This window comes from Microcebus murinus, chromosome 12 (genome assembly GCF_040939455.1).
Source record: "Microcebus murinus isolate Inina chromosome 12, M.murinus_Inina_mat1.0, whole genome shotgun sequence".
Classification (NCBI taxonomy): Eukaryota; Metazoa; Chordata; class Mammalia; order Primates; family Cheirogaleidae; genus Microcebus; species Microcebus murinus.
In genome coordinates, this window is record NC_134115.1 from 73,067,430 (window position 1) to 73,087,666 (window position 20,237).

At 45.1% G+C, this 20,237-nt stretch overlaps 1 protein-coding gene across 2 annotated transcripts in view; it reads right to left on the reverse strand.

The window, feature by feature from the left end:
• The window catches only part of SUSD1 (sushi domain containing 1), a 110,516-nt gene extending 92,816 nt beyond the window's left edge, over window positions 1-17,700 (reverse strand). The window contains exons 1-2 of one of the 2 annotated variants that reach the window (XM_012768928.2): window positions 17,484-17,683; window positions 3,239-3,352 (exon numbers count right to left, since the gene is read on the reverse strand). In XM_012768928.2, coding sequence (XP_012624382.2) covers window positions 3,239-3,352; window positions 17,484-17,589 — 220 coding nt within the window. In that variant the 5' untranslated portion in view covers window positions 17,590-17,683. Of the gene's footprint in view, window positions 1-3,238; window positions 3,353-17,483 lie in introns of both variants that reach the window. The other variant, XM_076008927.1, reaches the window with a different exon arrangement.
• Between the last annotated feature and the right edge of the window lie 2,537 nt (window positions 17,701-20,237).

Consider the following 20,237-nt stretch of genomic DNA (forward strand, 5'->3'; position numbering starts at 1 on the left):
GTAGACTTGTAATCTGTCTAGGGCACTTACCATGAATGGAGCTTACAGGACTGGAAGTTGCTCTGGAGGAGTCAGTCAGTGAGTGGTGAGTAAACGTGAAGGCCTAGGACAATCCTGTACACTACTGTAGACTTGAAAAACACTACACACTTAGGCTACACTAAATTTATTTTTAAAATAGGCCAGGTGAGCTCGCACCTGTAATCCTAGCCATCCGGGAGGCCAAGGCAGGAGGATTGCTTGAGCTCAGGAGTTCGAGACCAGCCTGAGCAAGAGCAAGACCCCATCTCTACCAAAAAATAAAAAAAAATTAGCCAGGCATGGCAGTGTTCGCCAGTAGTCCTAGCTACTTGGGTAGCTGAGGCAGAAGGATTGCTTGAGCCCAGGAGTTTGAGGCTGCAGTGACCTATGCCTGCACAACCACACTCTAGTCCAAGCAACAGAGCAAGATTCTGTTTCAAAAAAAAAAAATTAGCTTACCATGACTTTTTTACTTAATAAGCTTTTAATTTGTTTTAACTTTTGTCTCGTTAGTAATAACACTTAGGTTGAAACACATTAGCTTTCATACATGTTGTACGGCTATACAAAAATACTCTTTCTTTATATCCTTATTCTATATTTTCTATTTTACATTTTTTTATTTTTTCGCCGCCATGCCTGGCTGACAGAACAAACATATTTCTGGTGGATTTATTGAGACCTACTGGTTGAGGCACTGGAAAATTCTAATAAAGCAGATCTTAAGGTAAAAAAAAAATTATTTTTAAAAATGTTTACTTTTTAAACTTTTTTATTAAAAACTAAGACACAAACACACACATTAGTCTAGAACTACACAGGGTCAGGATCATCAATATCACTGTCTTCCAACTCCACACCTTGTCCCACTGGAAGGTCTTCAGGGGCAATAACACCCATGGAGCTGTCGTCTCCTATGGTAACAGTGCCTTTTTCTGGAATACCCCCTGAAGGACCTGCCTGACGCTGTTTTACAATTAAATTCCTTTTATAAGCAAAAGGAATACACTCTAAAATAATGATTAAACATATAGTAGGCCAGGCGAGGTGGCTCACGCTTATAATCCTAGCACTTTGGGAGGCCAAGGTGGGCGGGTTGCTCAAGGTCAGGAGTTCGAAACCAGCCTGAACAAGAGCGGGACCCTGTCTCTACTATAAATAGAAAGAAATTAATTGGCCAACTAATATATATAGAAAAAATTAGCGGGGCGTGGTGGCGCATGCCTGTAGTCCCAGCTACTTGGGAGGCTGAGGCAGTAGGATTGCTTGAGCCCAGGAGTTTGAGGTTGGTGAGCTAGGCTGACGCCACGGCACCCACTGTAGCTTGGGCAACAAAGTGAGACTCTGTCTCAAAAAAAAAAACAAACAAAAAAAACCATATAGTAAATACATATACCAGTAATATAGTTTTTTTATCATTATCAAGTATTCATACTGTACATAATTGTATGTGCTATGCTTTTATACAACTGGTAGCACAGTAAGTGTGTTTACACCTGCATCACCACAAACGTGGCTAATGTTTTGCACTACAACATTATGACAGCTATGACATCACTAGGTGATAGGAATTTTCAGCTCCATGGGATCAGGGTCACATATGTGGTCTATCATTGACGAAAGTGTCACTATGTGGCACATGATTGTATTAACTTTTTAAAATTTAACTGACCCTGGAACATAATTCATATTAAAACTTATCTGTGGTAAGATCTGCATGAGAGCTTAGAGAGACAGAACAGGCCCTCGGGCCATAGCTAGCCCAAGAGTCCAGCCCAGATTACAGAACACAGTGGTTTCAGACACAAGTCCAGCTGTCCATAAAATGTGATATTCCTGAACTTTGTGAGACCCCATCTCTACTAAAAATAGAAAGAAATTAGCTGGACAACTAAAAATATATAGAAAAAATTAGCCGGGTTTGGTGGTGCATGCCTGTAGTCCCAGCTACTTGGGAGGCTGAGGCAGAAGGATTGCTTGAGCCCAGGAGTTTGAGGTTGCTGCGAGCTAGGCTGATGCCACAACACTCTGGCTCAGGCAACAGAGTAAGACTGTCTCAAAAAAAAACTTAAGAGAAGTTTCTGATGTTTAAAAGTCAAAGGGCAAACAAGAATGCAGTTAGCATCCATGAGAGGAAGAATTCATTTGGGGAGGGGACAGAAAAGTTTGTCTCCTCAACTCCAATTTCATTTCCATGCCACTGCTAACAAGTGGGGGTAAGGGATGGAGGATGGGTAGGAGAAACTTCATCAGGAACCTCAGACTTCAGAGCAGCCATACTTCTCATGGGTAGAATCCTAAAAAAGCAAAGGTCAAAGAAGGCACAACCCCAGCCTGCAGAATACTGTGCGACTGTAAAAGCTTGTATCTGTGAAGTGGAATATGACTTTTTGAACATAAGACTGAATTATTATTTTTCTTTAGGGAGGAAGAAAAAGCACACAATGATATCACAGCAAGGCCGTACGCACTGTCTGTCCACATCAGCAAGACAAAACTATGAAGATTTTTACTGTATGTAACAAGGTTGCTGGGAGGAAACTGGGAGATTATTGTAACAATCTACTATTCTAAATTTGTTGTAAAACTCTCTCCCTCTCTTTGAAGAGGCTTAGAACCTGGATGTTGTCTGACTGCCATGGTATGGTGGATGCCAGGAAGCAAAGAACAATCTCAGATGCATCCTCAAAGGATTACAACTACAAAAAAATTTGGAAAATGAATTCTGATAGACATAAGACCCAAAGCAAAAATATTTCACCAATTAACAAAAAAAAAAATCCAATAGGAAATTGTGTTTTGTTTTTCCTCATGGTAGTCATATAAATAGTTTTATATCAAAATAACCAGAGATTTGTGCCAAATACAATGAGAAAAAGAATTTTTAAAAAGAAAAAAATAACCAGAGAAATTAAGAAATGCAATATTCACTCGAGTTGTTAACTTAAACCCAAGACTTAAAACAGATTTCAAATTTGTGTTATATCAGAGAAGTCTCTAGAGAGCCAAGTTCAATGACCTCTAACCTGAGGGTACTTCCTTGGAAACACTAGAAAAAGGACATATCCAAACACTAGAAGACTTATTATCATTGACAAAACTTCTTGTAATAAAAACATGTGAACAAAATAACAATGTTTCTCCCCAAGGACAACTCTTTAACATTGTAGAATCTTGTTTCTTGATTCAACTTCTCAATTTAGGATTCAGAACTTACCAACACACTGCGTCCTCCCGTTGCCCACAAATCCATAGTTGCAAATACAGATCCTCCTCCCTTCCCTTTGCTGGCAGGTAGCATGTTCATGGCAAGTGGCACAGACATCTAAACCTGAATCATATGGCATATATTTCAGAGAAGAAAAAAAACGCAAGATGAGATACATTTAGTTAGTGGACATTTACAAAGGAGAACCAAAATTTGAATACCAAAATAAAACAGGACAGATCCAATCTCATCCTTTAAAACCTTCGATGGCTATTTTTTACCCACAGAAGAAAGTGCTAATTTCTCTGTGTGATAATCAATGCTCTTAACGGTCTACCCCAAACACACACAGCACCCTCCAGGCAAAAGAGGCCAACTACTCTTTCCCTAAAGGACTGTCTGTAGTCAGACTTGCACGCCACAGTCTTGATGCCTCTTTGCTTAAAATGCCTCTGCCTCCTTCTCTACCCAGCTAGCACCTGTTCGTATTTCGAGACCCAGCTTAAATGTCACATTCTCCCAGGGTTCTTCCCCATTCCTCCATACTTTTAAGGAAAATTGAATGCATCTTCCTCTGTGCTCCCCTGACACTTGTACATTCCCATATAAATCATGACAACCTGTCATTATATTTGATTCCAGCTCTGTCTTCCCAGCTCGATATTATGAATGAGCCAATCGAGAACAGGGATGATGTCATTTGCCCATAAGTCATTCTGACTCAGGACAAGACAATATCTCTTTATTGACCGCATAGATAGAGAAATCTGAAATCCTACTTACTACATCTCAAAAAGCAAGTGGAGGGGAGAGGAACGCATCTGCTATCACTCTAACCATTTTTCTTTTAGGGAAAAAGTGAATGTGTTTAAGATAATAATGAGATAACAGCCAAGTCCCAGCAGGATGACCACATCCCAATTATTTAGATAAACAGCAGAAGTGTTTGAGGCTAAAACTCCTAAAACATCCAAATGTACCAGATGGTGATATATGGCTCAAGATCAAATAAGAATTCCTACCCAAGGCTGTGTGGTATATTGTGTTTCACTCTCGGTGTCTTTGTAATTTCAGGAGTGGCCTAGTAAAGAAAACCTTCCCAGCATTGAATTTCAGTTTAGTCTTGGCCCCATTATTACCTAAGTAATGCAGCCAAGCCCTTAGGCTGCTGCAGGCAGGAAACCAACTGAGCCTGGGAGGTTTCTAAATACTGTTAACCACACTTGTTGTTTTGTTGCTGTTGTAGTTTTAAATGAAAGATAACACAAAAATGAGACAAACCACTAGTCATCACTAAATAATACCAAATTAACCATGGGATATTTATAAAATTGATCGTATCTCAGCCCATAAAGAAAAATGCAACAAATTTCAAAAAAGTAAAAATTGTATAGGATGCATTATCTGACCACCATGAAATGGTATGCTAAACCTATAAAACAAAAGAGTAGCATCCCCAAAAGAAACCTATATACATGCTCAGTGCGCAGCAAGATGGGTTTTGAAAAAAAGAAAAAAACCTACTTGCAAACCCCACAGAACATTCTTCTAAATAATTCTTGAGACAAAGAGGATATCAAAATGTTTAACACTAGGTATGAAAACAAATACTCCAGGAAATTTGAGTTTTATGTGTTTTTATACTTTAAAAGTGAGAGAAAACAAAACAAAACAAAAAGAAAAAACAGGCAGCCAGGAAAAATAACTGAGAACTTTAATGCTACAAGCTTGAAAAGGATAAAAGAAAATGGGGATTTAGGACATAGTAGAGATTAAAAAAAAAAAAAAAGATGTTAAAGAATTAGAAAATACCGTCAAATCCATTAAAAAAAAAAAACTTTCTCTAAAGTCAGTGCATTGTAAAAACCTAGTAAAGTAGCCAAAACTCAAGTTAAGCCTAGTGAAGAAAAAAGTTAAAGCAGTTCCTAAAACTGTTTGACAAAAATAAATAAATTGTTTTAAAAGTGAAAGCATGCACAAACATACAATGTTAGGAAGAAAGGGTTTATAACAAAAAATATACAAAAAATTGTTTTTAATTACAAAGACTTCCAGTTAAACACTGCAGAGTTAATATCCACCCAAACCACAGCACACCCCCCAAAATACATAAAGGACTAGACAAGGATAAAACCTGGGAGAGAAGATGATAGCTGATGAAAGATGCTAACAATATCTCAGATGATGGGAAAGAGATGGACATATGGTAATTATCTTAGCAGAGAGGAAGAACTAAAAGCCAAGTCCAGAAAGGCCCAGGAATCAGAGTCACTGAGTACCCTGGAAGACAGGCCTAAGAGATAGGAATGCAAGTTCAAGGAACAGGTTGAAAATATCTACAAGGAAGAGATAGATGCCCAGATTCTCTCGCTGATGCTGGCACAAGGTAAAGTTGTACAACCTGGGGAAATGAACCAGAAAGGCTCCAGATTAGAAGGACAGCAGGCCAAGTTGAAGTCAGAATGAGTCCCCACACCTAAATTTCCATCAATATGTGTCAAATATATTTAACCATTTTAACACACAACATTTTAAAACAGTGCCATAAAGATATGGTAAATTCATAATGATATGCAGCCAAAATCTTGTAACTATTTCTTAAATAATGGATCCTGGGTCAAGTCCAAAAGCCCAGTTGTGATCAAACCACACAATGACAAACATTCTACCCAATTTAATTTCACGGATGAACGCAATCCTATTAAAAGTCCCACATCTTGGGTACAGAGTTTCGGTTTGGGATGATGAAAAAGTTCTGGAGATGGATGGTGACAATGGTTGCACCACATTGTGAATGTACTTGATGCCTCTCAATGGTACACTTCAAAATAGCTAAAATGAGGCCGGGCACGATGGCTCACGCCAGTAATCCTAGCACTCTGGGAGGCCGAGGCAGGCGGATCGCTCAAGGGCAGGAATTCGAAACCAGCCTGAGCAATAGCAAGACCCTGCCTCTACTAAAAATAGAAAGAAATTAATTGGTCAACTAAAAATAATAGAAAAAATGAATTAGCCGGGCATGGTGGCATGTCCCTGTAGTCCCAGCTACTCGGGAGGCTGAGGCAGAAGGATCGCTTGCGCCCAGGAGTTTGAGGTTGCTGTGAGCTAGGCTGATGCCACAGCACCCTAGCCTGGACAACACAGTGAGACTCTGTCTCAAAAAAAAAATGGTAAAATTTTATTTTTTACCACAATAATAAAAAGATAAACAGGCCGGGCGCTGTGGCTCACGCCTGTAATCCTAGCTCTTGGGAGGCCGAGGCGGGCGGATTGCTCAAGGTCAGGAGTTCAAAACCAGCCTGAGCAAGAGCGAGACCCCGTCTCTACTATAAATAGAAAGAAATTAATTGGCCAATTGATATATATATAAAAAATTAGCCGGGCATGGTGGCGCATGCCTGTAGTCCCAGCTACTCGGGAGGCTGAGGCAGAAGGATCGCTGGAGCCCAGGAGTTTGAGGTTGCTGTGAGCTAGGCTGACGCCATGGCACTCACTCTAGCCTGGACAACAAAGGGAGACTCTGTCTCAAAAAAAAAAAAAAAAATTGATAAACAAATTACATTTTTGCTTTTAAAATCAACTTTATTGAGATATATTAATAATATGCAAACAATAAAATGCCCCCATGTTTAAGTATACAATTCATGTTAAGTATACAATTCATGTGTTTTAACAAATGTATATAATCATGAAATAACTGCCTCAATCAAGATACAGAATATGTGAATATATGATTTGTTTATCCATTCATCTGTTGATAAACATTTGGGTTGTTTTCATTTGTGGACTAATATAATTAAATCTATAATTGAAAAAAGGAGGAGAGGAGGGAAACCCAAATCTTTATAGGGAAATCATTTTGTTCTGGATCACAAATTTCTCATGATGCCACTGAGAGACTGCAGATAACAGCTTCAGAGAACAAGTAACTAAAATAACCCAAGCCTACAAGACTCCTGCACTAAAAACCAAACAGTCCTGTTATAAGATAATTCGCCAATGGACAGACAACATGAACACACTGTCCAAAAGCTAAGAAACATAAATAGACACTGAAATCACACACAAATATGAGTGTAGTAAAATAATAGATATTAACACTATACTATTGAAAAACAATAAAACGTGTTAAATTAAATAATTCGAACTTAAAATAATTCAAACTGTTGGAATTAAAGCTGTTAGAATTTGAAATTATTCTGAGCCTTGAAAGGAATGTGGCTATGCAGCATGAGTCATATGGCATGTAGCTGCAACTTTTGTCTTTTTTCTCCTGTATATAGTTAAGACCAAATGGCACCAGAGATAAGACCCCCTCAGATCACTACCCTTCCTCACAGAATAATCAAATAAACTTCCTTGGAATGTAGCAATCTATAATCAAATCATTGTGGCATATATACTGGTCTTGTATGGAAAATGTAATCCTGCTAAAACTTCTGTATAAGTGAAACCTTAACTTCTCCACTTTGAAATGCTGGCCCCATTAGTCTGGAGTTGGTGTTTCCAGGTGCCCATCCTCAAAGCTTTGCACTCAAATAAACTCTATACTGAATCATATTTTCTAAATCTCATTATTATAGGTTGACAAATGGGAAAACGGTTACTTTTTTCTTATATGAAATACTTGTCTTTATAAAGATGCAGCAGTTATATAGATCCATTTACAGAAACTTGTAAATGGAAACTGGAAACTGGAAAATGACTATTTCAGGTAATTTTTGAGTAAATCTATTAATAATAAACGCAAAAAAATTGCAAAGAGGTGCAACTCAATTAGGTAAAGGAAGTCCAGTCCTAATTAGTGATGGGTAGAATATAAACTGTTCTATATATGGCCTTATAGGAAGGCAGCCAGATATAGGGGAAAAGCATTGGACTTGAAAGCTATTCAGAACTGGATCCTAAATCTAGCTGAGTCTAATTCATGTGTGACCTTGAACAAATCACTTAACCTTTCTGGGTCTCGGGGGGTTTTTTTTTTTTTTTTTTTTTGAGACAGAGTCTCACTTTGTTGCCCAGGCTAGAGTGAGTGCCGTGGCATCAGCCTAGCTCACAGCAACCTCAAACTCCTGGGCTCAAGCGATCCTTCTGCCTCAGCCTCCCGAGTAGCTGGGACTACAGGCATGTGCCACCATGCCCGGCTAATTTTTTCTATATATATTAGTTGGCCAATTAATTTATTTCTATTTATAATAGAGACGGGGTCTCGCTCTTGCTCAGGCTGGTTTCAAACTCCTGACCTCAAGCAATCCGCCCTCCTCAGCCTCCCAGAGTGCTAGGATTACAGGCATGAGCCACCTGGCTGTCCAGCCTGAGCTTCGCAACTTTTAAGATGTATTCAAACTACCTAGGGATCTTAATTTTGTTAAGATCCCTACTGTAGGCTCTGGTTCAGTTGGTCTGGAGTGGGGCCCTATATTTTGCATTTCTAATAAGCTCAGAGGTAGACATTTTGAGTAGCAGGGGTTACACGGCCCTTTAAAGTACTTTCTCCCTAAAGTTCTGACATTTCCTCCTTAAAGTACTTGCTTTAATGATCTATTAAGAATAATTTAGCATAAGTATAACTCCAAGGACAGTACCTGGCATGCAGTAGAATTTGGCTCAATAAATCTTTGTTTCCCATACTGGAAAAAAAAGACAGGGTTCCAGGCTACCAAAGGCTAGACTGCCTGCAGAAGAGAAAGTGGTTCCCATAGAAAGGTAGGGAGTGGGGGAAGGAGGTACCTCAGTTGAAGCTTTTTATTCAGCCATGATTAGCCTATTCTGCTGGGCTTTGAAGGACAGCTTTCTAAATTCTAACAGCTTGAGAGACCAAGTAGCCTCCCGGAGGAAGAAACTTATCCTAAAGAGAGAGGCAGGGAGCATAACCTCAGCCAAAAGACTGCCAAGGGGACTGCTTCTGACCACAGAACAGAGTGCATTGTTCAATAGCCTGCAGCTAAGAATCACCTGGAAGGCCGGGCACCACGGTTCACACCTATAATCCTAGCACTCTGGGAGGCTGAGGCTGAAGGATTGTTTGACCTCAGGAGTTCAAGACCAGCCTGAGCAAGAGTGAGATCTCTGTCTCTACCAAAAATAGAAAAAATTAGCCGGGCATGGTGGCGCATGCCTGTAGTCCCAGCTACTCTGGAGGCTGAGGCAGAAGGATCACTTGAGCCCAGGAGTTTGAGGTTGCTGTGAGCTAGTCTGATGCCACAGCACTCTAGCCTGAGCAACACAGTGAGACTCTGTCTCCAAAAAAAAATCACCTGAAGATAGAGTGACCAACTTGTCCTGGTTTTATTATAAAAAGTCCCATGTCCCTGGGAACCTGTCAACTCAGTGAAAACAAAGTCAGTTACCTTCTCAGAGAGCCTGTTAAAACGCAGACTCCCCAGAGATTCTGATTCAGTAGGTGAGGGGGTGGGGCCTGAAAACGTGCATTTCTAAGCCACTCCCAGGTGGACCTCACCCTGAGTAGCAAGTCTAGTTCAACTTCAAGGACTTGGGTCAGAATCCTAGGGAGAGAAAAGGCAATACTGAAAGAAATCTTCCACTAAGTCTAGACTGATGCATAGCACAGCAATGGGACCCATGTGACAGAGTAACCCAAAGGAGAGGAATTCTCCAGGCCAATAGAAAGATGGCTAGGACTTTGCTATGACCCCTGGGAGAGCTGTGTCAGGGGAGCTTGGCATCCGCGTCAAGGATGGCTTTAGCTCTGTCATCAGCAGACTCCATACCTGAAAGCAGAGAGCAGGTAGTAACTGGGGGACTACTGCAGGGGCGAGGGCCCCCAGGGACACCTAGAATGGCTGGCAGAGAAACCGGAGAATTGGAGAGCCCAAAATCTAGAAGGAGGGAAAGCCTAACAAGTATTCTTTGTTACTCTCATGAAATCCTCCAGCTAAGGCTGCAACTTGGGTTCACTTCTCTTCGCAGCTCTGCAGTGACTAAGCCAGCTAAAACCAGAGACGATGAGACAGGTTTTGGCGTCTCAGCCAGGATTGGAGTTTTTCCTCTTGCTCCCTGGTTATGTGATTTTAGGCAAGTTAAACTATCAGTTCTTCAGTTTTAATCTGTGAGATGGAGATCATGTGATCAAGATTAAATGAGAGGGCTGGGCACAGTGGCTCACACCTGTAATCCTAGCACTCTGGGAGGCCGAAGTGGGAGGATTGCTCGAGGTCAGGAGTTCGAAACCAGCCTGAGCAAGAGGAAGACCCCATCTCTACTATAAATAGAAACAAATTAATTGGCCAACTAATATATATAGAAAAAATTAGCTGGCATGGTGGCACATGCCTGTAGTCCCAGCTACTTGGGAGGCTGAGGCAGGACGATTGCTTGAGCCCAGGAGATTGAGGTTGCTGGTGAGCTAGGCTGACGCCACACCACTCACTCTAGCCTGGGCAACAAAGCAAGACTCTGTCTCAAAAAATAAAAATAAATTTAAAAAATTTAAAAATTAAAAGATTAAATGAGAAATATAAATGCTGCATGAATGCTAAAGTGCTATGCAAGTGTGAGAGATAATTTACATGAATATTCATGTCTATTTCCATAGATCTTGTTATTCTTGTTAGAAACAGTCTGCAAGATGCAGTGCCTGGTATTTGGCATGGTGGTTAACAATACTCTGTGGAAAGCAATATGGAGATACCTTAAAGTGATACAAGTAGATCTACCATTTGATCCAGCAATCCCACTATTGGGCATCTACCCAAAAGATCAAATGACACTCTACAAAAAAGACACCTGCACTCGAATGTTTATAACAGCACAATTCACAATTGCAAAGATGTGGAAACAACCCAAGTGCCCATCAATAGGAGTGGATTAATAAAATGTGGTATATGGATACCATGAAGTACTATTCAGCTTTAAGAAACAATGGTGATATAGCACCTCTTATATATTCCCGGACAGAGCTGGAACCCTTTCTACTAAGTGAAGTATCTCAAGAATGGAAAAACAAGCACCGCATGTACTCACCAGCAAATTGTTATTAACTGATCAACATATAAGTGGACATATAGGAGTAACATTCATCCGGTGTCAGGCAGGTGGGAGGGGGGAGGAGGGGATGGGTATATACATACATAATGAGTGAGATGTGCACTGTCTGGGGGTGGTCACGCTTGAAGCTCTGACTCGAGGAGCAATATATGTAACCTTAACAATTGTACCCCCATAGGCTGGGCGAGGTGGCTCATGCCTGTAATCCTAGCACTCTGGGAGCCCGAGGTGAGCGGATTGCTTGAGGTCAGGAGTTCAAAACCAGCCTGAGCAAGAGTGAGACCCTCGTCTCTACTATAAATAGAAAGAAATTAATTGGCCAACTAATATATATAGAAAAAATTAGCTGGCATGGTGGTGCATGCCTGTAGTCCCAGCTACTTGGGAGACTGAGGCAGTAGTATTACTTGAGCCCAGGAGATTGAGGTTGCTGTGAGTTAGGCTGACGCCACGGCACTCACTCTAGCCTGGGCAACAAAGTGAAACTCTGTCTCAAAAACAACAACAAAAAAAAAAACAATTGTACCCCCATAATGTGCTGAAACAAAAACAAAAAAAAGAGTACTTGGTTTATAATCCTAGCTCTGCCACTTACTACCTGTGTAATCCTTGATAATCTCTGTGCCTCAGCTTCCCATAAATCTGTAAAATGAGGATAATAGCAAACCTTCATATGGTGGTTGTGAGGAGTAAAGAGTGAGTTAATACGCATAAAGTAATTAGAATATGTTAGACGTTCGTTATAATAACTCTTTGTTAATGAACAAACAAGGACACTACCACGGACAGATGGCTGGCCAACTCCCAAATTATACTATCGGGAAGAGTGATGGAGAAAAGCATTGATACCAAAAGTCAAAGTGTATCTCTGTGTGGACAGATGCCTACCTATTCGTGGCGCTGATGGTCTAGAAACCATAATATCCAAATTTGCATAATCACTCCCCGCCTTCCCCACACCCTCCCAGCCTTCTGGGTAATGCCTGACTCAGAAGTTGAAAGTTCACTTCCTCACCTGTCCAGCCCTGCTCACCTTGCCCCTCCTCTCCACAGCAACCAAGGAGAGCTGGAACTCAGGAGCCGCTGGAAGCCACCAGCCCCACAAGCTACTCTCACTCTTTATATCAGTTCTTGAGCAAAAACTTAAAGGCACTTCTGAGACAATAACTGATGGATTTTAACAGTCAAGGGAAGAAGGCAGTGCCTGAATTTAAATGTTTCCACCTAATCCCCAACCTTTCACAGACCAAACAAATCACTATACAACCTTCATGCGATTTTGTCTCTCAAACTCGTGCAGACAGATTGAATGACCTGAAGAAATAAGCTAAGAAGGTCCAAAACTCAGGAATAAAAAGCATTCTCAAGTCATCTCTAACACTACGTGAAATTGCACTGCTCTTAAGAGACTCAATCAACTTCCAGAGATAGAAGGACCCCGAGAAACCTCATAGTCTCTTTTCTCCACAAACAAAAGCATAGCTTCTGCTTTAAAATCCTCCAAACAAGAGCCCACTCTACCCTCTCCAGCAATGTCATCCCTATAGGGCAATGGGAACCATTATATATTTCCTACCCCCACCCAGAGCCAGGACTGACACTGCACACCAAGAAGGCTTGACATTTCCTTGTATTAAATGCTTCATAGGTTCTTCTGTTCACTTTCTTGTGTGACCAGGATCAACAGGCAGTGGGAGCCCCCATACCTGGCCTCCAGACCAGAAACCAACCCACACTGAGTGCCCCTGAGTGCCCCAGTCTCAATGCTGAGTCTTGAATGAAACAGCCATTAATTTAGGCCACACCCCAGGGTTCACACCTGGCTGTCAGCCACTTAACCCCCACCCATTCTTTTCACACATTGTCTCACACCTGACTCATTCCCAAGCAGGCCTTACACTTTCTTTTTAATCCATGCAATTCATTTCCCCTCTCTCCTCCACAGAGCTGAGGCCAACAGACCATTTGCTGCTTTGAGCTGCTAGGATCCCTTTTTAGGATTTGACCAGAAAACTAAGGATACCCCAGGGCCGAGTTCCTGGAGGTGTAAGACAAGCCATGGTGGGGAATCTTCAACTCTAATCCTGCTCCCTTATTCTAAGCAACTTTAAATCACTCCAGAACAATCCACTGTCAGCAGGGCATAGTGGCTCCTGCCCGTAATCCCAGCACTTTGGGAGGCTGATGCAGGAAGATGGCTTGAGGCCAGGAGTTCAAGACCAGCCTGGGCAACATAACAAGACCCCATCTCTATAAAAAATTAAAACAAAATAGCTGGATGTGGTGGCTCATGCCTAGAGTCCCAGCTACTCAGAGACTGAGGTGAGAGGATCCTTTGTGCCCAGGATTTAGAAGTTTGAGGTTGCAGTGAGCTATGATCACACCACCGCACTCCAGCCTGGGCAACAGAGTGAGACTATCTCCAAAAAAAAAAAAAAAAAAAATTATTAATTCTCTCCATTTCTCTTCTTTCTTCCTCTTCCCCATGCTGAATGGTGAATATGCTAGTGTGATTTATGAAGACAGAGTGAAGACCAAGCCTAGGAAATGAACAATCAGTGAAGCCAGATGCACTTTATACAGTGAGAACAACTTCCCCAACTATCTCCACCATTGCCTGCATGATTTTCAAGTTCTCTGCTCATCCTCCCTCTGACCTCCCCAACCCCCAGCCAGGCCTGAGCCAACAAGTCCCACAGCCACTCCCCGACTCAAGCAATGCCAGAGAAAGGTTAGGAAACAGGACTGACTGGTTCTACCCTCCTGCCTTTTCCTACTTCTCCATTCTCCCAGCCCAGCACCCCACCCAGCCCCAACACCCTCCTGCTCTACCAATTATGCGCCTCACACTCTCCTCAGACCCTGGCCATCTGACTTGGCTCTATTCCTCCAAAACTCCTTCAACACCAATTAATGTAATTCTGCCTACGTTGCCAGGGGAAAGACTGAATATACAAACCGACAACGGCCAGACCACACATGAAAACAGAACTCCCAACCACAACCTGCAGCAACCAGTTCAGGAACTCTGTAGCAATCAGCCCCAAATGGTCAGGACTCCGTCAATAACTACCAGCTTCCCTCATTTTTGCCGCCACTTCCAAGGTAGAACCAATGAGAAAAAGCGAAATGTGCCCCTCCCAATCAGTTGCATAGGACCCCTGCTGCTAGTAAGCCTGCCTTGCCCCCAGCTTCCCCAAGCTGGGCATATTTACCCTCTTTTTTCACAATAAAGCTTTCCCAACCCCCTGCTTGCCTTTGAGCCTCTGCCAAACATGAGTGATGGTGGCATGGCGGCTGACTCCCTTGCTACAGCAAGCCAGAGACTGACCTCTCCCACCTGTAGCCCAACATTAATTTTTGATCTGCTCTATTCATTAAACATCTCATTTCTTTTTGCTTTTGCAGATTTTCCCTCTCTAGTGAATGACATCCCTCAGTTTAAACAGCTTGAGTCTGCTTTGCTCCCTGCAAAACTCCTATACTAACCTGGCCAGCCTGACTGAATGCTACCTTCATTTTCCTTTTGACTTTTTTTTTTTTCTGAGACAGTTTTGCTCTGTCACCCTGGGTAGAGTGCAGTGGCGTCATCATAGTTCACTGTAACATCAAACTCCTGGGCTCAAGCGATCCTCCTGCCTCAGCCTCCCGAGTAGCTAGGACTACAAATACACGCCACCATATCCAGCTAATTATTTCTATTTTTGGTAGAGACAGGGTCTCACTCTTGCTCAGGCTGGTCTCGAACTCCTGAGCTAAATTAATCCTCCCACCTTAGCCTCCCAGAGTGCTAGGATTACAGCTGTGAGCCACCATGCCCAGCCTCCTTTTGACTTCTTTAAAGAGTAACTACTCTCTCTGTTGCCAAGATGTCTGTCCCCATTCTAGAGCCCTCACATCTGGGTCTCACCCTGTCACCGCTCCACTATCTCTGGATCACCAGGGACCAGAGCCATCAAATCCAAAGCCTTTGTTTCAATCTCTCCCCCAGCGCCACCCCAGCTTCCCCCTCCCTGGTTTCCTTAACGCTACTAGCCCTGTCTTCCTCCTGCCTAGCTGGCTGCTGCTTCTTTCTCCTCCACTTGCATCTACCATCTAAACTTGGTCTTCCCCAATAATCTGTCCTTCGTTCTCTTTATCTTGTCAACCTCAAAGTTTCCAATGACCATGAAGTCTACGTTGCCTATTGTTCACAGCCCTAACTCCCTATTGATTTCATCTCTCCAAAAGCCATAACAGTACTTCAAATTCAGGATGTCCAAAACAATTAATCACATTTCTTCCCAATTTTTTTTTCTCCTCCTGTGAAATCATATATCCAAGCCACCCAGTCCCCAAAGCTTACTATTATCTTTCCTCTTCTATTCCCTTGCACCTTCATGTCTGTAAAGTTCTTCCACCAGTTCACTTCCACTTTATCATCCACGTTCAGTCCTCCTCAGCTGTCATTACTGTGGGCCCAGTCCTCAGAACTTCTAGGCCAACTATTGCAACAACCTTCTCAATGGGCTCAAAGCCTCCTATCTTTCCCTACATTCCTCACTGTCAGGGAATCTGCCCTTCATAAAACTAGATTTTCCAAGGTTGAAAACGAAGGGAGAATGTCTACATAAGGAGAAGAGGTTCAGGCAGCCCTGACTGCTAGTTTCCAAAATTCACCCCACAGCCTTTCAGTAGTTGCAGATAACCTTAGGCAGCTAATAGCTGTGTTCAGCCATCTTGGCCTAGTGATTCGATGGGACCACAGTGGACGGTTTCCTACCCTACAGAGTCTACGGCAAAGATCTTGAAATAGGCTCCAAGCTGCTGTTACAAGCGCTTGTGCACACTGCCGGGGGAGACCGAGTCAAGGAAAGAAGCCCAACCAGATCATCTGATGTTACAAAAATGGCCCCTCCAGAAGGTTGAGCCATCAAGAGATGGTAAAAGGCCCAAAGCAAAGAGAATTTACAGGGGGCAGGAATCTGAACAGCAAAGTCCCCCCATATGTCCTCACATGGAAATGCCCTTCCACTTCAGGATCAGTGTTTGGCTTTATTTAGGAAGCTGGGAAGTTCCTCAGACCCACTTGTCATATCACTCCCTGTACAAAAACCTGCCGTGACTTCCAGTGGCTTCCCACTACCCAGGAACAGCTAGTGCAAACTCCTTGGGTTGCCAATCGAGGCACTCTGACCGCTGCCTTTGGGGCCTCCATGTGCTTCCTCATGTCGTCCCCTGTCTGGAATTCATTCATTCTACAGGCATTTGCGGAAAGCTGACTGTGCCTTCTGCTATGAGCTGGGGTGCCTTTTCCTCATCTTCCATATCCAAATATAACCAATCCTTGACCACCCAGCTCAAGGGTCACCTTATCCATTACACCACCCGACTCCCCCAGCTGGAAGCAATCTCCTCCCCCACCCCCACCCCCACGCCCCACACCTTCTCAGAGCACTTATGGCATTCTGCTTTTATTAGTTATTTGGGTGAATGTCACCTCCCGTACTTGTCTGAATCCTCTGTGTAACTCCTACCACGCTCAACACTGTTTTGCAGAGGAGAAAGAAAGCAGCAACTACCCCAATTGTCTGCAAATGGGTCACTGGCTTATCTGTCTCCTGCATACTGAGCCCGGGAGAGCCAGCACAGCCCGCTCTCATCCTGCACAGGGAAGCTGGTCAAGAGCCGCCTGCTGAATGAATGAGTGAATGAATGAACTCTTTACTCTTGTAAACTTCCTTACACTTCTTTCTCCCCCACCATGTTTAACATCCAGTTCTTCATCATAGTGAAAAAATTAAAAGTAGAAAGAAAATTGCTTCGGGTCCAGAGTTTGTCGTGGCCAACCGACCGCAGAGCCGGAAGCGTGACAGCGCCGCGGAACGCCCTTCCCCGCCCCGCCCCGCCGGCGCTGCTGCCCGAGCCCGCGCCGGCGCCCAGCCCCCACCTGCCACGCGTCTCCCGGGCAGCGGCAGGTCCCAGGGGCGCGGGCAAGGCCGCCTTGAAACGGGCGTCCGCCGCGATCCCGGGGCCGGGCCGGGGCGGGGAAGCCCGGGCGGGGAACCTCCCGCTGCCTTGAGCTCCGCCTTCCCGATCCCGAAGGGCCGGAGGGGCCGCACCTGCGCTCCACGCCCGGCTCCGCGCCGGCCCTGCCCAGGGGCGGGGAAGCGGCAGGGTGCGCCCCGCGTCCTCGAGGGCCCAGCCTGGGGATCCAGCGGGGACCCCGCAGGGCACCCGCGCCGCGCCCGTGCCCGCCCGCACTCACCGTCGGCGCGCGGCGCTCCGAGCGCGCCCCGGGCCAGGCCGAGCAGCAGCAGGAGCGGCAGCAGGCGGCCAGGGGGGCGGCCAGCGCCCCAGGGCCCCGGGCCCATGCCGCCCCGCGTCCCTCCCGGCGCGCCCGCGACTCCTCCTGCGGCCCTCGAGGCGCGGAGATAAGGCGGCGGGTGCCGCGGGGAGGGGACCGGCCCGGCCGCTTCCGGCGCCGCGCGGGCAGCGGAGGGCGCCGCGGGGTCCCCGGGCCGGAGCCCCCTCCCTCCCGCCGGCCCGGGCGCCCGGGGTGCGCCCGCTCGTTCCCTGCTCCGAGCCCGGCCGCGTGCCCGGCGCGCAGCGGGCGCGCAGACCCGGGTCGGCCCTGTGGCCGCTGACTTTCCAGCGGGGGGACAGACCGGGATCGGATAGCGACACGGCTGAACTGAGAGGCCGGGCTGTGCCGGGGAGGACATGCGCCGCGCGTGTGGCGCACGGGGCTCCGAGCCCGTCGGGGGCTCGGGAGGGTGAAGGAGGACGGATGGGGCCGGAGGGGTGGGCATCTTGGAGGATGTGAAGGAGAGCTGGAGGGGGTGGCTGCACCTCCGAGGGGACGTGAGAGGGCAGGAAGCCTCGGGCCCAGGCCACCACGGGCGACAGACTTGACCGGGTGACAAGAGCTTAAGAAAGGAGAGCTGTGGTGGCGGGAGCGGCTGGCAGGAGTCCCCGCTGCCCCGAGGACACGCAGCTCAGGGCGTCAGGGAGGCAGTAAACCAAGGCCTGCAGGGCGAGAAGGGCGTGGGTGAGGAAGCGTGACAGCGACAGTGCCACAGTGCCGCGGCTGTCCCAGAAATGGAGAGCGAGACCTCCTCGGGGCGGGAACAGATGGTTGGAGGGAGACACTAAGCTGCAAAGGTAAATAAGTCCCTTAAACGAAGTAAAGTTGCTGAGAAGCTGTAGCAGGGTTTGAAGCCGGGAGTGACTTCGCCGGGGAGGATTCTCTGTCTGCTCCGTGGGATTGGGACTGCCGAGCCCAGCCCCGAGCTGCCGCCAGAGTCAGGCGAGAGAGGCGAGTCCCGGAGCAGGGCACTGGCACGCGGGCACGAGGAGGAGGGGAGGGCGTGTCTAGGGGTAGGGTCCCTGGACTTTATGACTACCGGAATGTGGGGGAGCAGGAAGAGGAATGAGATCCAGTGTGAAGGCTCTGAGCTGGCGCTGCCTGCGGGGCTGTCCGGCACACATGCCCCCCCCCTTCACCCCAATCTTCACTTGCTTCCTCTCGCCAGCCACCCAGAGCCTGACCTAAATCTAACCACATGTGAACACACCCATATAAGGGCTAAACTTGTTGTGCACCCTTAAAAAGTAGTTAAAAATCAACTTCCTAGGCTCTTTTGTAGCAGGCTTTCTTGCAAAATGTTTTTGTTCAACCAAGATAGGGGCCTGCTTTGGGGCCTGCAGTGTGGGTGCTGCAGTTTCTAGTCTTTAGACACATGTTTTGTTAAGCCCAGCTCTCCATGATCTTTGAAATCATGTCACTGTTTCAACAAATATACCATTCATTTAAGGCATTTTTTTTTTTTTTTTTTTTTTGAGACAGAGTCTCGCTTTGTTGTCCAGGCTAGAGTGAGTGCCGTGGCGTCAGCCTAGCTCACAGCAACCTCAATCTCGTGGGCTCAAGCGATCCTTCTGCCTCAGCCTCCCGAGTAGCTGGGACTACAGGCATGCGCCACCATGCCCGGCTATTTTTTTTTTTTTATATATATCAGTTGGCCAATTAATTTCTTTCTATTTATAGTAGAGACGGGGTCTCGCTCTTGCTCAGGCTGGTTTTGAACTCCTGACCTTGAGCAATCCGCCCGCCTCGGCCTCCCAAGAGCTAGGATTACAGGCGTGAGCCACCGCGCCCGGCCATTTAAGGCATTTTTAACCAACCTATATCTCTCCATCTCCACCACATCCCCTTGCAAAATAAATAAATTTATATATGTATATAAATTATATATATATTATATATATATATATTTGTGTACATTGTAGGGGCCAAACTGTAGGGAAAAGTTCCCCTTGGCACTCTAAATGGTCTCTGAAAAAGCAACTTGCAAAAGGTTAACTAGAGAAAATGTGCACAAATTTATTTCATGTGTATACACAGGAGCCCTAAGAATGAAGACCCAAGGATATAGAGGAAACTCTCTATTTTTATACTTAGGTTCAACATAGTGTGGAAAGTGATGTAGAAATATGATTGGACAGAAAAGTTATGACCTGAAGTTACTAGACTGAATAGGGAAACCCAGCAAGGCCTGTCTTCTTGGCTTCTCTGAGCATGCCGGCCCTCCTCCTGGGTATGAGGCAGGGCCCTCTCTGGAATGGGGGTCTTATGACCTATAGTCAAATGAGATAGGTCAGATAATTTCCTTATGGCCACTTTTTACACAAAAAGGTGAAGGGAAAGTTAGAGTAGAACTTTTAGGTTTTACGGCTGGCTTTGGGGAAAAGGGATTCTGGTTTCTAGGACCCACCTTAGGGAAGAGGGATCCTAGTTTCTATGGCTAGCCTCTGGGAAAATGGAAGATGGGAGGGCAGAACAAGGTTAGAGAAAAACTTTTGTTTCTGAGGCTACTTGTGAGGCCTTTATTTTGGGATATTGTTTTCTGAACCCCAACAATATATACATATATTTTTAAAATTGGTAATATCAGGGAAAAGTGTCCAAAACTTATAAATGGACAAAAAAAAATTACAGGATATCTTTTCAGTGGAGTGATGT